At 42.1% G+C, this 16999-nt stretch overlaps 1 protein-coding gene across 1 annotated transcript in view; it reads right to left on the bottom strand.

The window, feature by feature from the left end:
• The window catches only part of LOC119169857 (phagocyte signaling impaired), a 98923-nt gene that overhangs the window by 29446 nt on the left and 52478 nt on the right, over positions 1-16999 (bottom strand). The window contains exons 14-22 of the mRNA XM_075883760.1: positions 13736-13805; positions 10552-10651; positions 9742-9789; positions 8130-8233; positions 6362-6414; positions 6062-6134; positions 4809-4851; positions 2560-2832; positions 1647-1764 (exon numbers count right to left, since the gene is read on the bottom strand). Of these exons, the coding sequence (XP_075739875.1) occupies positions 1647-1764; positions 2560-2832; positions 4809-4851; positions 6062-6134; positions 6362-6414; positions 8130-8233; positions 9742-9789; positions 10552-10651; positions 13736-13805 (882 nt within the window). The remainder of the gene's footprint in view (positions 1-1646; positions 1765-2559; positions 2833-4808; positions 4852-6061; positions 6135-6361; positions 6415-8129; positions 8234-9741; positions 9790-10551; positions 10652-13735; positions 13806-16999) is intronic.

The following is a 16999-nucleotide window of genomic DNA, read 5'->3' as shown; positions in this document are numbered from 1 at the left end:
TTAACTATCCTATCCATATTGGTAGTTATTTTGCCTTCTTTGTCCCTTAGTGCATACATCCGACTTTTGCCTATCCCAAGTTTCCTCTTCAATGCTTTGACACTTCCTCCGTTTTTCAGAGCGTGTTCAATTCTCTCCATGTTATACCTTCTTACATCGCATACTTTACGTCTATTAATCAACTTCGAAAGCTCTGCCAGTTCTATTTTGTCTGTTGTACTTGACACTTTCATGATTTGACGCTTCTTAATTAGGTTCTTCGTTTCCTGTGAAAGCTTGCCAGTGTCCTGTCTAACTACCCTGCCTCCAACTTCCACTGCACACTCCATAATGATACTCGTCAGATTATCATTCATTGTATCTACGCTAAGGTTGGTTTCCTCACTGAGAGCCGAGTACCTGTTCTGCAGTGACACTCTGAATTCCTGTACTTTCCCTCTCAGTGCTAGCTGATTGATTGGCTTCTTGCGTATCAAGTTCTGTCGTTCCTTCTTCAAGTCTAGGCGAATTCGAGACCGTACCATTCTATGGTCACTGCATCGTACCTTGCCAATCACTTCCACATCCTGCACGATTCCAGGGTGTGCACTCATTATAAAGTCTATTTCGTTCTTATTTTCGCCATTAGGGCTCCTCCATGTCCACTTGCGGTTTTCTCGTTTTCGGTAGAAGGTATTCAAAATCCGTAAATTATTGTGTTCTGCAAATTCTACTAGTAGCTCTCCTCTGGCGTTTCTAGTACCGATGCCATAATCTCCTACTGCCTGGTCTCCAGCCTGCTTCTTCCCTACCTTTGCATTAAAGTCGCCCATCACTATAGTATACTGTGTTTTTACCTTACTCATTGCCGATTCCACGTCTTCATAGAAGCTTTCAACTGAAGCGTCATCATGGCTGGATGTAGGCGCGTAAGCCTGTACTACCTTCATCTTGTATCTTTTATTCAGTTTAATTACGATACCTATCACCCTTTCATTAATGCTATAGTATTCCTCTATGTTGCCAGCTATGTTTCTGTGAATGAGGAACCCCACTCCCAGTTCTCTTCTGTCTGCCAAGCCCCTGTAGCAAAGGACGTGCCCATTCTGTAGCACCGTATAGGCCTCATCTGTCCTCCTAACCTCACTGAGCCCTATTATATCCCATTTAACACCCTCTAGCTCCTCGAATAGTACAGCTAGACTTCCCTCACTAGATAAGGTTCTAGCGTTAAACGTTGCCAAGTTCAGGTTCCAATGGCGGCCTGTCCGGATCCAGAGATTCTTAGCACCCTCTGCTGCGTTGCAGATCTGACCGCCGCCGTGGTCAGTTGCTTCGCAGCTGCTGGGGACTGAGGGCCGTGAGTTATTTGACGTAATCATGTGGGAGGTAGTGGCCAGATACTGCACCAGGGTGGCCAATCCTTCTCTGGTGAGGGAGTGCGTTCTCGGCGGTGTTTGCCGGTGAGGCCGCACCCCAGGCCTCTTAATGCAGTTCCATCAACACGCGGATTTTTTTTTTTTTTTTTTAATCCGGTTGGGAACTGCGTGGTACCGGGATTTGAACCACGGACCTCTTGCATGCGAGGCGGATGCTCTAACCACTACGCCATCGCCGCACCCCTAATGAGTAGAGTGCAGGATTGCAACCATCTAGGCCCTTCATACCTTCGAAGCCTTTGCATAGATCCACAACCCACTTGAAGGCAGCAAGCAGCACCTGCAAGCAGCCACCCGACAGAAAGGCACCCAAGCGGCCAGGCTGAGGACACAGCACCGGGTAGGGCTGCACAGTCCACACAAGATGGGGCTTAGTGAATCTGCTTGAATGAATCTGTTGAATGTGCTAAAGCTTGTATATTAAGAGTGTTTATGTCAAGAGAGATGACTCAACGTTTTCCAGGCCACTGCATAAGCAAACCGCGCCTAAACAGGCTATTTGCACTAAATGACAAGCCACCATTAGTTGTTCAAACTGCATAGCACAAAAGCTAACTTTAGAATTTTGAAAATGGTCTATTGAATAAGAACCGCAATCTTCAGTGATAACTATTAATACCGGCCCATTGTAATGACTGACAGCAATACACATTTTGCTCAGGTTATATAGAATGAATCAGGCATAAAATGACGTAAGATAATGGAAATACTTGATGCACTGATTTCATAAAACTGAAGCAAGCATTGTTCGGTACAATGTGTTTGTCAGGGACAGCAGAGTGGAGGAATTTTCGCATTCTTTAAAATGAGTCCACGATGCCAGGGATTAGATTCCGTGACCTTCAGGTCAGGATTTGGGTACCATATCTAATAGACCACCAGGGTTGTTTTTTGCCAGAACTGGGCCAAGCTGCCGTAAAACAGAGGCTCATAACTGGGATCCCACTCAATATTGCTGACATGTTGAGTCCAGGCATACAGACACGAAAAAAAAAAGTGATGGAGCAAGAGACGCCTGAACACTTGGTAACCTCGTATCTGAATGGGCATGGGTCCAGTTGCCCGTATGCTACCCCAACTAACCTACCTACGTGCAATTTTCAGCGCGTTGCACAGTGATGAAGAGACTAAGGAAACCAGCCTGTGGGTGCGGCGGTAGGGCATCTGCTTCGAGCGCCGCCTCGTGCAACGAATCCAGGAGAGAGGTGGCCACGGCCAGCGGGCCACCCGTTCCACCAGCACCAGGTGCCCGCTCTCCATTGGCCAAAGGCCGCTCATGATCGTTGCCCACACAGTCGCCGCTTGCCGGTGACAACGGTGTCTGCTGCGGCTGCGACAATGGCTGCTGGGAGCTCAGCTGGTGGCACGCGGCCAGCAGACGGAGCAGCAGGTTCCGCACACGCAGCCACACCACCTGCCACACCGAATGTTCAAGCAGATTTAATAACAAATGACTGAGCTAGGATAATTAACGTATACTTCAGAGCAGCATCTTTTGCCAGTCAGCAAACATAACACAGTCGAAACTCCCAATAATGAAATCGAGCAACTCTGATACATTTTCTTGTCCCTGGCGAACACCCATAAGATTCAATGCATTTCTCATCTCTCCACAACAAAATGTTGGTGAACTGGAATCCTGAAACAACAAATACTGAGCCAACATTTGTTCACACCACACAGGCTGGCACATAATCAGCACACTTAAAATGCACTCAAGTGCGTTCGCTTCGCACCAATGCATAACCACCTGACATGGGTCAACAGTACCAGATAACTAAATTTTTGCATAAAATTTTAGTTTTGCTGAGGGTTCCCTGGTTAGTACTGTGTTACAGTAGAATCTCGATGATACGAATTGGAAGGGGGCAAGCAAAATATTTGTATCATCTTGAATTTGTATGGACCAAGAACAAGTTAAAGCTGATCATGAAGGTGAACAAGATCTTTATTGGGGTCAAAAACTTCCTGCTGAAAGAAAGTCCATGATGTTCTTTTGAACTTTCCTGCTTTTACCGCCTTTTGATAAAATGCGGCAGTTTCCTCACTGATGCTGCTGGTGCTTAAAGCACATTCACATTTTACATCAAAGGGAGGAAAAGCAGCAGAACTTATTGGAAATGCACTCGCATTAAGTGGCCAAAAAAACGCGCCGCGATGTTGACACGGAAAAAAATGGGTTCTGAAGAATTCACACGACAGATTTCAAGTGATAATGCCAGAGTGGCCACATAACTGCATCCGTGCCCATCGAAAATGTTCACACTTGTTCTGTCCCTCCTATACACACCTACACCTTTGCCGCTTGAGAATTTATTCCACATGACCCATTTCCTGAGCATTAAAATTCGTTCCGAGTTCTAGTTATGCATGCAAGTTTACACCCGTACAAATGTTGTTTCGAGAAATACGCCAGCAGAAACAACACGAGCGAACGCATCGGCAGTGGCGACAGCGAATTCAGCCGGCAGTGCAAAAGTGAGGCCTGTTAGGGCATGCAGTCTTGCAGCTGCTGCACTTTCTACTTTTGGTGTCCACGGCAATCGTAATCCAAACCAGGCTCTCGATGAACGCATCCTTGTCAAGGCCGTGAGTTTTGTCGTGCTGGACGGTAGTTCGTGATTACGCTGACACCAGCCACCGCAGGCTCTTTTGCCACCATGTTGAATTTGGGGCTCCTTGTTTACATCATGCGGTTTGAGAGCTAGTGCAGCCCGTGTGTGATGTAGCAAAAGCCAGAACCTTTACTGCAGGATGTCGCGAATTCGCGACATAGAGAAAAATTTTGAGCAACTGAGTCACGAAATGCGTGCCATCTTTAATGCCAGCTGTCAAGTACTCATGGGGCATGTAGCTTTCATAAAAAATCTAGCGCCGTCTCGTCTAAAACCAATTGTTCCGGAGCTGATTGCGGAAAGAGTGAAGCACGTCCAACAGCTCTGGCTTCTTCGTTTTTTCTCACCTTGGAGACACAAGTTCTATATTCAATAATTTTGTTTACTTGTTCTGTACGCACTCGAGAGGTGGCACACAACATTTTACATAGTTCTGAAGTACGTTTTTTGTTGCAAGGTCTTCGCTTCTGTGGCACTTGGAGACCTCGCGACATACGCAAAAGTATGCATTAAAGTTGCATTTTAAATAATTTACTGCAGAATCTTTGAAAAGTTGGTAATTAAAGCTGGCAAATGAAGACAATATTTATTTGCTCTGCTGTTTAATTATTATTTCAAGCATTAAAGAGGTAATAGCAGCAGGAATAGTAGCAGTGACAACTCGTGACCCTTTTTTAACTAAACAGCAAGAGAAATGGTCTGCATGAAGACAAATTATGAAGGCTTTTAACCTTTTCTTGAGTTCTTATCAAAAAAAACAGAAAAGCACACTTGCCTCTTCCTGTCGCGTCCGCTCCAGGTATTCGTCCAGCAGTTTTCTAAGGAAAAAAAAAGTGGTGGATGTGAGAGAGTGCTAGAATAACAAGACATAGAATGCCAAAAAGTGAAATGATTACCGTGCAGTGGAATCTCATGGAGACAGAACTTGAAGAAACTGGGAAATATGCTTCGTTCGACAGGAGTTTAATTTTGTTTGAAATACATAGATGGGTGCAGCACCAAAATAAAAAACCAACTAAACTCAAAGAATGTACTTCTGTAATTTCTGTTTACCGAGATTCCAATGTATTATCGAACCAAGGTTGCTGGCTGAACACAGGGAGATTTACTGGAACAATCCTTTTGTCAGTGCATTTATAACAACAATAGTTAAAAGAATAATATATGGGGTTTTATGTCTCTAAACACTATGATTGTGAGAGATTCCGCAGTGTAGAACTCTGGAAATTTTGACCAACTGGTATCCCTTAAGTGCTCCGACATAGCACAGCACTCGAGCCTCTACCATTTTGCATTCATTAATAAGCGACCACTGCAACCAGGATCGAACCAGCAAAGTTCTGGTCAGCAGACGAGCATCGTAGCTACTAATCCACTGTAGCAGACTTCCTTACAACAACAGTTAACTTTAATAGCTGAAATGACAAAACACCATATGCAGCAAGAAAGAAAACAGCAACTGGTGTCAAAGGAATCGAGGTAATACCAACTTAATACATTACAACTTTGCAACCCTCAAAAGGATTGTGAAATAAAAAGAGAATAATAATAACCGGTGAACTTAAACTTGAACACGTTTCAAAAGAGTTCTTGCAATGCGTCCTACTAATTTTTCAAATATGAAAAAGCGTGTCTGGTCAGATATTGCATGGGCTCACAAAAAATCAGTGAATGGTAGGAAAACTAACTAGATGTAAAACATCCAGTACTCACAGGTGCATGACTATGGCTATGCCATTATTGTTTGCACAGATGATACAGAAACAAAAGAGATCAAAACAATAAAAATAAAATAAAAAAAGATAATAATGAGACAAACAGGCTGGCATTTGTAGTTTATGGCTGGTACAAAGATAGTTCAAATCTATATTATGGCTAAAATCCATAGAGCCCACTTTTGTCAGCAGTCAGAAGTAAAATTTAGATTTGCCTTTTATAAAGTGGAATATTTCATTTGAGCTTGAATCAGCTTATAAAAGAAGTCTAAATCTGCACAACTGAATAACACGAGACTTCAGAGAGACTGACCTTCGAGTGGCGCCCCATTCTCGGAAAATCCTAACGTCCCGGTTGTCGGTCAGCGCGCTCCACTCTGTCTTATCTGCAGCAGAGATTGCAGAAGTGTAGTTAGCTTGCACAGGTTTCATGTAGTGCACAACAAAACAATGAAGTGATGGCATATGCAGACAGTAGCTATACGAGTAAAATTTTTTTTTGCCTGTCTGGACAAGGAGTTAAAATGGGCTTGGCATGCAGCAACAACACCGTACAAGGCAATGGACTGACAGCAACACGAGACAACCCATGCAAGCGTGCAAAAAAACGTACCATTTACTGGATCAATTTCCATGCCCGCGAGCGTCTGCTTCAGGGTTTCTTGGCTGCATGGTATGACGAATAAAGATGGGGGGAAAAAACAATGTTACCAAAGACAGCAGTGTGAATGTTTGCTAGCAGGCCCTGGACGGGCACTGCAGGAACGAAAAACTCCTCTGGGTCATGGATATCGATTAACTCCCTTAGCCTATGTTTTTATCAATTTGCAGTAGTGCAACAGACAAAATAAAATTTGGAGCAATTTTCGGAGCAGCAAGATGTTACTTTTGAAGCACTGAAATCCAAATATAGAGCAGTATGAAAAAAAAAAAGGCTACATTAAAAAAAAAGGTGCAAACCATTCAGCCTCCCCTAAATTGTGGCGAGTGAAGATGAACAGTGCTCTTTCAATTAAAGTAATAATTTGAGCCGCCCCATTCAGCAAACAATGAAAAAGTCCACATTAATATTTGCTACACCTGTCTATTCTTTTGACGGGCTCTGAGGAATCGGATGTGGATCTGTCAAGCTGGCGACCTTGAGATTCGGGAGATTTTTAAAACTGAGGAGTAGAGGTAGTGAAAAATGCAAAACAAACTGGTGTACAATCTAGTTTCATTTTTTGGGGGCTACAAAAATATCATACAGTGCTCTAAATGATATCCAGTAACAGTTTTGAATGGCAGCAATCATATTAGTACTTCCAATTACGTGGTGCACACACATGTTGACCAAACTTTGCTATGTTCCGTCTAATGCTAAAAGCCCTTTCCGAATCTTGAAACGCATTTCTACAGGACCCCAGCGAAAGTAGCTTATGCGACCTTCTGCACAGGTTGGAACAAGGCCAAAAAAATTTTTGAACCCCTACAACCCTGCCAATCCCCCCCCCTTTCCCCTCTTTTTTACATGACAAGGTTAGGTTTCAGGGCACAACTTTGCTCGCTTTTAAGGTGCATTTGACTAGGTAAAGTAACAGCACGCACCCGTTGGCCTGGCGATGGCACCGGATATTTATCGCATGTGCCGTTGCCGTGGCAACCAACGTGGTCGCTGGCAACTGCGGCGTTTGCAGCCCATAAAGTTTGTAAGCGTACAGTGAAACCCAACATCTGCTTCCCACAATAGTTCCTGACATGCCATAGATGCAATTGCCAACTAGAGACTCTGGTACAGCAACGCATTTTTGTCTTGAAGTTATGTCGTCCTACTGATAGAGCATCCGCTATGGTCAGCCGAACGATGGGTACACGACAATGTTACTTTATCAGGTTGATCACGTTTCACAATCTTATACCGTGGGTTAGGGTCTGCGTGCTTGGATCTCTAGACTGATTGATGACACAAGCTACATTTCTTGCTGAAATCAGCCCAACTGAGAAAACGTTTAAGCTGGTCAGGCATTTTGGCACAGCGTGGTTCAATTTCAGCAAATTTTATGGTTTTGGCTCAGCTCGGCACAAAAATGGGGAATCGTATCACATTGGCACGGGTGTGGCACTCTTGCCTTTAATTCTGCAGAGTTTGTAGGACAACGCCAATTGCCTAATCAGAGCACAGATCAGAAAGTTTCCCACCATAAGTGTGCCAGGAAAAAATTCTAGACGTCATGCCTAACTTATAAAACAGCAGAGCAGACTCTAATAAGTAAGTTTCACTAAAGATTCAGGGGGCTCGGCACCTATGCTTGTTTGTCCAGACACTAAGGTTTCTCTTCGAGCAATGTGACATTCAGCTGCCACTGATGAGAGGAATAACATGCACTACCGTGCACTCTCACCTCTTAGCCTCAAGCAGCAGCTCCAAGATCATCTTTTCGGCAGTCAGCAGAGCGAAGTGGAGAGAGTTGTTCAGCCGCTCACGAAACCTCATCATCTCTTGAATCTGAAAGGCAATGCCCACATTCCACATTCAAATCTTCGTGCTTCTCAGAGCTTTGAGGTGTTGCACCTGTAAGAGCCAACTCTTATAGAGCAAGGCACAGCGATAGAGTTTGGGCATTAGAAATGTGCCGAGCTGTGCCACCTCGTTTTTCCTGCACCAACCTTTATACGACGATCTAGTGGCAAACAGCGCTGTGCTGCTGCCAATGTGCGCAGTTCATTGTGCTAACACAATGTGGGGGGTGTCCGTACAGACCAATCAGCTTGAATGTTCACTTCATGAAAATAAAATGTTATCAGGGAAAAAAAGTGTGACAATGCCATTGATTTCCGCAGGCAGTGGCCAGAAATGGTGCCTCCTGATTGGTTGGGGCAGGTTGCTGCGCGCTCAACGCTTCTTACAGCAGGTTAAAATATACTAAACTAGTGGATCGGTAGTGTGAATCTGAACTTTGTACTCCAGCGGCCATACGAACTTTGCCACTCAGATGCCAGAAATTCATTCCGTGAGGTTTGTCCTTCATTAATTTAAAGCAACAAAGTCCCGGCATTATGCTGATTTTCAATTTTTAATGAAACTGTAATAGGAATGCCTTTAATACATACATTATGACCTACATGCAACACATAATCCAGTTTAAGGATCATTTATAAAAAGAGAATAATTTGTCCGCTATCAACAACTATTAACTTCCTGATGTCAGTAATGTAATGATTGCTGAAGTTTAGTGAACACCAAAAGTTGAAAGCTTGGTTAATTTTTAATTACAAGACTGTTTTTTTTAACTCGTTTCACAGAAATTCTGGTGTCGATGTTGGCATTGTTGGTTACGAGCGAAAAATCATCTTATGAGTGACCGAAAAATCGAGAACGATGCAAATAAAATAAGTAAATGATAAAAATACTGGAGCAGAGTGCAGACCGAACCGGGGTTGTTTGGGTCTGAATGGGGATTGAACCCAGGTCCTTTGCTTAGCAAGCGGATGATCTACCACACGGCCACGCCTCTGCTTGTGAAAACAGTGAAAAAACTTCTTCTGCTTAGAAATGCAGTGGAAGTAGCTTTCATGCTTCACAAACACATGCATCTTGTATACATTCTTCGCATTGCAACATGAAATATTGCAGTAATAATGCGTGGCACAAGCGTCCATTGCCAATCGATGTCGGAACATGTGATTATCATAATGGCTACGTGGTTGAAAGCCGGTACCCCACTACAAAAGGCACACACACTACTTCCCATATTCCCTTAAGACCACGTATAGCCAGTGCATAGCAAATTCGAAAAGGTTTCATGCACTAAGTGTTCCAAATACGCACTAGGAACAGGATGTTGATATCGCGTTCAACTCCTAAAGGCAAAGCTTTAGGGTCCTACAATTTTTTTTAATGAATTTTCTCTAACACTGCATTCAAGAGGGTGCAATGCATGCAATGAACAAGCTTCAAGTCGCAACACATGTGTAAACACATTAGCAAGAGGCCAGATGTCCAACACTACTCACTTTTGCGAAGGAGCCATACTTGTAGCAGGCAATGAGGTAGTCTGTAGTCTGCAATAACATTAGTAATAATAGGAATCTTCAACAGGTCTTATTAATTTGTCCTTCTTTGCTGCCCAAGACAGACTGAGAAACTAATCTACCTAAATACAAAGCACAATTTGATAATTTAAATCTCAGAAAATTTGCAACACTACCATCTCCATTTTTCAATCTCAGCATCGCTAAAACAATGTACATACACTTAAACCTCAATATAACGAAAAATCAGTTACAACGAAGTAAATGAAAAAAGTCTTGCAACAGGTACAATGTTAGGAATATACCTTTACAAAAGAATTTTTGGATATAACAAACTTACTTCAACCTTGTTATAGTAAGGTTTGAGTGGACTTGCTTTTGTGATTTAGCAAAGTTTGTTCCGCAGTTTCCAAGTTAACGAAATCCATCAAGTAACACACTACTTTCATTCCCCAATCTTAGCACCATTTAACAGCCACGAATTTCTATTCTTGATATAGTGAAGCAATTTAGTATTACAGTACAATTTAACGAAATCTTTGTGCACAGCATACACAAAACTGGTTGCTCTGATGCACAAATGAAAGGTTGGCAAACATTGGAGGAGATGTGTTTATTCCTTCGCAGGCAAACTTTCGTGTAGAAGAAAACTTGCTGAAGAGACGACGGCAGACTACTTATTTGATTAACGTTGCAGTAAGGGCAGGAACGATTTGTTGACAAACAGGACTTGCATACGTTTGTCACAAAGCTTGGGTGAGAAAGCAATGATTAGAAGGTGCTGCCACTTACATCCTTGAAGTTACCGGTGAAGAGCTTCAATGAAGTGTGCATGTTAGTATTGGCTGTCTGGAAATGGCCTGCCTTCAGGTACACTGGCGTGACCAGGTAGCTTGCAATAATAAAAAAAAAAAAAGTCATTCATTTTCAATTGCTTCAATTAAGGTGCTTCACCTGAAGGGTTCTAGTATTCTATTGAAGTTTACATGAACAACCTCTCATTGCTTATATACAAACCGAAAGAGACAGAGGAATTTAAACGTTTGGTTATATGAGCTTACCATGAATTAAATTGGTTTGGCCACTGGTCAGCAGTCACCTTAAAATGCCACCCCCAAAACGAACCAAAGTGAAAAAACTCATAGTCGATTACAGTAATGCAAATTTTGATGCCATTAATGACGACCTGTCGAACTTCGTTGCTTCCTTTTTTGTGCAGTTCACTGATCGCTCTGTACAATGGAACTGGGATATTTTTGCTGCAAAAGTAGACGAACTTACTAAGAAATACATTCCTAACCGAACCATCATTTCTAATCACCAGGCACTATGGTACAACACCTACATCGAACGCCTATCTAACCGTAAAAAACGACTTTACAGATCAGCAAAACTAGCACCTTCTGAAGACCGTTGGGCGATTTACAAAGCAGCGCACAACGCTTACCTTACCGCCTTAAAATCCTTTAAATTACATTGGCTTTCTCGAACTCTCCCAGATATGCTTGCAAATAATGTACGTAAATTTTGGCACGTAAATTTTGGCACCTTTACGAGATAACAGCATAGTTCTAGTAGATAATTTTGACAATCCAGTTCCTACTGACATGTGCGCCGATCTTCTTAATGACACTTTTAAAAAACTTTTCTCGAGTTGATAACGTCATCCAACCCCATGTGCAAAACTTCAATTATATTGCCATGCCACCAATTTACATTGATAATTCCGGTATCACTAAACTCATAGATAACTTGCCCATTCACTCATCCCCTGGCCATGACAATATTGGTACCAAATTTCTGAAAAGCACCGTACCGTTACTTACAGTTCAGTGATACTAACAAGAATCTTTCAACAGTCCTTAGATACATCAACCATTCCTAAACAACGGAAAATCGGGAGGGTGGTCCCAATCTTCAAGTCTGGTAATAAACACTATCCGAAAAATTATCGCCCTATTTCGTTAACAAGCACTTCTTGTAAATTATTAGAACATGTAATTTTCACTAACCTTATTAACTTCCTTGAATTGAATTCTTTTTTTACACCAGCACAACATGGTTTTCGCAAACATTTTTCATGCGAAACACAGCTCATATATTTCACTCACAAACTGCATCAGATTTAAGACCGTTCATTATGTGCTGATTGCATTTTTTCAGACTTCAGTAAGGCTTTCGATAAAGTCTGTCACCAACTACTACTCTTCAAACTGAGCCTACTAAATATTGACACTTGTTTACTCAAGTGGATTGAGTGTTTCTTGTTTAACCGTGTTCAATACCTTACTGCTAACAATCACAGTTCGTCATCTGCTGCGGTCCACTCAGGTGTACCGCAAGGGTCAGTTCTTGGTCCACTTTTGTTTCTAATTTATATTAATGACCTCACGTCTTCACTTTCTTCTAACATTCATCTTTTTGCAGATGACTGCGTCATTTTTCATGAAATAACCAGTAATAATGGCAGTCTAAGCCTCCAATCTGACCTTAACACAGTAGCAGCTTGGTGCAGCACATGGCGAATGGACTTAAACATCGCTTAATGTAAGGTAGTGTGCGTAACTAGATCTGCTAACACCCCACCAAAATACTACTTAAGCAACGTACCGCTTGATCCAGTCTCCTCGTATAAATACCTGGGCGTTCTTATCACATCTAACTTATCTTGGGCACCCCACATCGCATACATTACTAATAATGCTAATCGCATGTTAGGCTACATACGTCGTAACTTTTCAAAAGGACCTTCTGCACTAAAACTTCTGTTGTACAAAACATTAATACGTTCCAAACTTGAATATGCATCATCAGTGTGCGATCCTTACCATGATAACCTGGTTACTTCATTTGAGCGCGTACAGAATAACTCCGCCCGTTTCATACTTTCTAACTACAATCACATTGCCAGTATCAGTTCAATGAAATCCAGCCTAGGCCTTCCTTCCCTTGCATCCCGTCGGAAAATATCTAGTTGAGTACATTTCACAAATTATTCCATCATTCCACCCTACATAACCAACTAATCCTCAATCCTCAGTACATATCCCATCGCATCGACCATTGTCATAAGGTTGGAATCGCATCCTGCAACTCCCAGTGTTTTTATCGATCATTTATACATCGTACATCAGTAGATTGGAACCACCTTCCCGAAGACATCGTCACTGTTACTAATAACAATATTTTCCGTCCAACATTACTCAGTATTGTATGAGCTAAACATTATTTAAAATTGTATTATGTTCACCGTTGTTGCACAGCTACTTTTGTATAATCAGGAGTTTTTCTTTACTTTTTTTATTTTTGTTTGTTGCATTGTTTATTCTCATGCTGTATTTTCTCTGCTGTACATTCTGCTGTATAATATGTATTTTCTATGCTGTATATTCTCATGCTGTATTTTCCTTTTCCTTGTAAACTTCATTTCCACTACCCTCTATAATGCCATATGGCCCTGAGGGTAAATAAAATGAAAAATGAACGAAAAAAAATTTATCCTCCCTTATTAACACTTATCAGCCCTATATTTCATACAGTGCTAATGATTCTTCACTCAACTGAGGAATATCACCCTCGCACGTGAGGATGCATTTCATGAAAATTGTGCTGACAACAAGATTTCTGCTAAATACAAAACTTTACTCAATTTCTAAAATGTAGATGCGTGCTTTAAGGCGATTCTGAACAAAAAGGGAATAGCAAGTTTCCATTCTGATTCATGAGGTAGTGCCACTCTCCTTACAATCGGTGAACTCCACATTGAGCGACAGAATTTCTACACAGCAAATAATTCTACAGAGACACAAATGTAAATATAGGGCATGAAAAAAAAAAAAAGAATAGATAATGTAAGTGCAATTTACGCTACATTCTCCCATAAACTACCAGTACTAGTTTCAATTGCAAGTATACTGTTGCAATGAAGCTGGACCATGTTTCATGTGGGGTCAAAATGAGGCGGACGTACACTCACCCCAATGTGTCGTGCTGAATGTGCTTGATGTCGAGTAGTTCGGCAAAATTCTGGCACGCGGCTGCAGAACCTGCAGCAACAGATGCAGCAGTGCATGCACTCAGAGTGGCAGATTGATACTATTAATATCCGGGGTTTAATGTGCCGAAACCACGAGAGCTTTGGAAAATTCAGCAACCTGGGGTTCTTCAACAGGTTGCACAAGGCAAAAGCCAAAGGCAAATCTATAAAGGGACCTTGCAACTGGCTCTTTATCACTATGCTGGATAAAGGTGTTGGCAAGCAGTTTATTATAATCCACTTAAACTGGCACAAGTGAAACCTGCCCTGCCTTATCTCCCAGCCCTCATTCAAATCTATCACGCAAGTTAAAATTCCTTTCGTTATAATTAGACCCTAAATTCTTTATCATTAGTATGCTCCACCATGCAGCAACAGTCAGAATTCTGCCGCTATGCAAGGCAAAGAAGGAGAGTATCTCTAGTGACAGCGGCTGTCATTCATTTAGAGTGATGTTATGACAACAGGACGGTTTTAATCTTTTTAACCCCTTTAAACAGACCAGCCCTTGCGGTAGGTGAGAAAAAAAAAAAAACGTATAGGAATAAAAAGACGACACTGCGGTGAACAGCTCAGCCAAATCTTGCAGCTACCGTATTTACATGACTGTAAGTAAACTCAAATGTAGGTCAACACTCCCATAATCGCAAGACAGAAAAAAGAAAGGGGTGGGGAAATCGGAGCATACTTCATAAAAAAAAAGTTCTTTTTCCATGAACCCTTCGGCGTGCCAAAGTGGTTTTATGGCAGTGCTTGAAAGCTGCGCGGAAAAGCTAGCTCTGCAAAAATGGGCCAAAATGCATACAAAATGATGTGCAATAGTTCCAATGCAGCAAGTATATGTACATTTAAAAAAGTTACAGCTTTGCTGAAAAGGCAAAGCAATGAACGCAACAGCAACAAATTGGAAGGTCACAAGAAGAATGGCAAGCAGATCGAAATGTGCCCACGTTTCTCACACATAACTGATGCACAAAACATACTCACAGGTACAGATGAATGCGAATAAGTGTCACAACTGCTACTTCGCTGTCTGAAAAGCATGCCCTTTTTGCAAACGGAGACTGTGCAGAGAGTGAAGTGACCTTTGAGCACCCGGTAACTACAACAGAATTGTTCGGTGAAAGCCCAAGGCGTACAATTTTCCGCACCGCAAGATAAGCGCGCACACGCGTGAGCGTCCAGCCCTCCTCTCCGCGAGGCAAATTACATTTAGAAAATGAGAAAGTGCGCCGCCGCATAGTCACGATCTGGCGACAAGCGCTTATTGCGCCATCTCGCTGGTAGTGCTGAAAACATGATAGTTCCCCTGAGATGGCCATCGCAGTGATGGAAGTGACATTTTGATTTTTAGAGCAGATTATGGAGCAGAAAAAATGGTGTTTTGAAGCAGCCTTTATTGTTTTTGGAGCAGAAAAAATACTAGCCTAAAGCAGCTATTGGTGTTTTTGAAGCTTAAAGCAAAATATTCCAAACGACTCCTGGAGTTCCCATATACATATCTTAATATATACTATCAAACATACTGCACATACAATACTCACTTCAAATTGCAAGAATCATAATAAATGAATGGTCTCTGAACACCAAGTAAGTGTTTTTATATTTTGCAAAAGTAGTCAGCATTGAAATTTTCAAACATCAAATAAGCTAAATGAACTAAAATTTCAAATTCTTGTTCTTGTGACATAAACGAGGTCAAAGCTGATAAAAGTCCTAAACGTAACCAGTCGCATATCAAAGTTCTCACAGGAGCGGCTAGTATGAATAAGAAGTCTCGCATGCATTTCACCAAAATAGTCTGTTATTAAAGTACAAATACACAACCATATCAAATATATATGAAAATGTGAGTAGTCTAGCATTCTCAATATTCTAGTATACAGCTACTATACAAGCTGTATACTATATGACAGTATACAGCTTATTTTTGTTTTCATTTAGGCTTGCTCGATGGTCACATGGTTTAACTTCATTGTTTTAGTTTCCCCTATGCCATTTCGGAGCAGGTTGGGAGCAGTTACTAACACATATTGCACTTTAGAGCAGCACGAAGCAGCATTTCTCTTTTGGAGCAGTTCGGAGCAACTGGAGCAGCACGTCCATCATTGCCATCGGCAGCGGTAAGTGGTAGATATAAATAGCTTGCTGTTCTAATGTTGAATGAGGAGCTCCTTCGTGGCTCAGTGGCCAACGCTTCACACTCGCAAGCAAGAGATCGGGCGCTCGATCCCACGCGTTGGGAGTCTTTTCCTGGATTATTCTTCTTTCTTGTGTTTCATATATATAGATACGTATGCATATACGGTGAATGATGGCAAAACCGGCAGCACAATCTAGTAGAGAGTGTCCCTATAATAGCTATCGCAATAAAAAGAAAATAAATTGCAGCACAAACGAAGTGCACTTGTTTAATCATCAGAATTAGCACGCACTGTAACGTCAGATCCGGTCACGATCGCTGATCGAAAGGTTCGATTGAGAATCATTGTGGCGGTGATTGTCACCTGCCAACTAAAACGCATCGTCCTCGGTTCCGCTGAGCGCATTCGAATGCCCCATTTTCTAGTTCTTGAAACTCTTCTTGACAACGCTGGGAAAAACTAGGTTCCATGACATGACAATACTGCAGAGCCTAAGCGTTCGCACATAATTGAAAAGGCCTTTTTTAATGGCAGAAAACTTCCATTAGCAAGGGCACACTCTTCTTTCTCCCGTACAGATCTTGTTGATCGTTGCACGCTGAAGAACTTCACACAGAAGCGCTTGGCAGCAACATGGTTTCCATTTTCTTCCAGAAACTTGAGAACAGTGAGCTTCACTTTTGCCATACATAAAACTATTGTAGCCCATCGCAAGGGAACAGTGAAACCATGACAGACGGATGGCGAAACTTAAGCTTCTGAAATCAACTACGCATGTGTTCGAGTACGGATGCAGAGAACAAGAAAAACAGCTAACCCGGACGTGGGCGTGGCAGGCCCTTGCACACCTCCAATGCAGAAAGTTGTCTGTGCTATGACGCGAGTGTACATTCTCACGGTGCAAGAGATGAGAAGACAAAGGGAGGCAAACACTCAAGCACGACTGTGACCCGCCAACAAGTTTGAGTGTTCGAGTACGATACTCTAGGGACCCTAGTTCAGGGGAAGTCCATGGAAGAAGAGACTTCACACTCATAGACCATTTGAATGTGCTGGCCTG

Source organism: Rhipicephalus microplus, unplaced genomic scaffold, assembly GCF_043290135.1.
Source record: "Rhipicephalus microplus isolate Deutch F79 unplaced genomic scaffold, USDA_Rmic scaffold_21, whole genome shotgun sequence".
In the NCBI taxonomy this organism is placed as follows: Eukaryota; Metazoa; Arthropoda; class Arachnida; order Ixodida; family Ixodidae; genus Rhipicephalus; species Rhipicephalus microplus.
The sequence above is the reverse complement of the archived record's forward strand: the minus strand, read 5'-3'. Positions and strand labels throughout refer to the sequence as shown.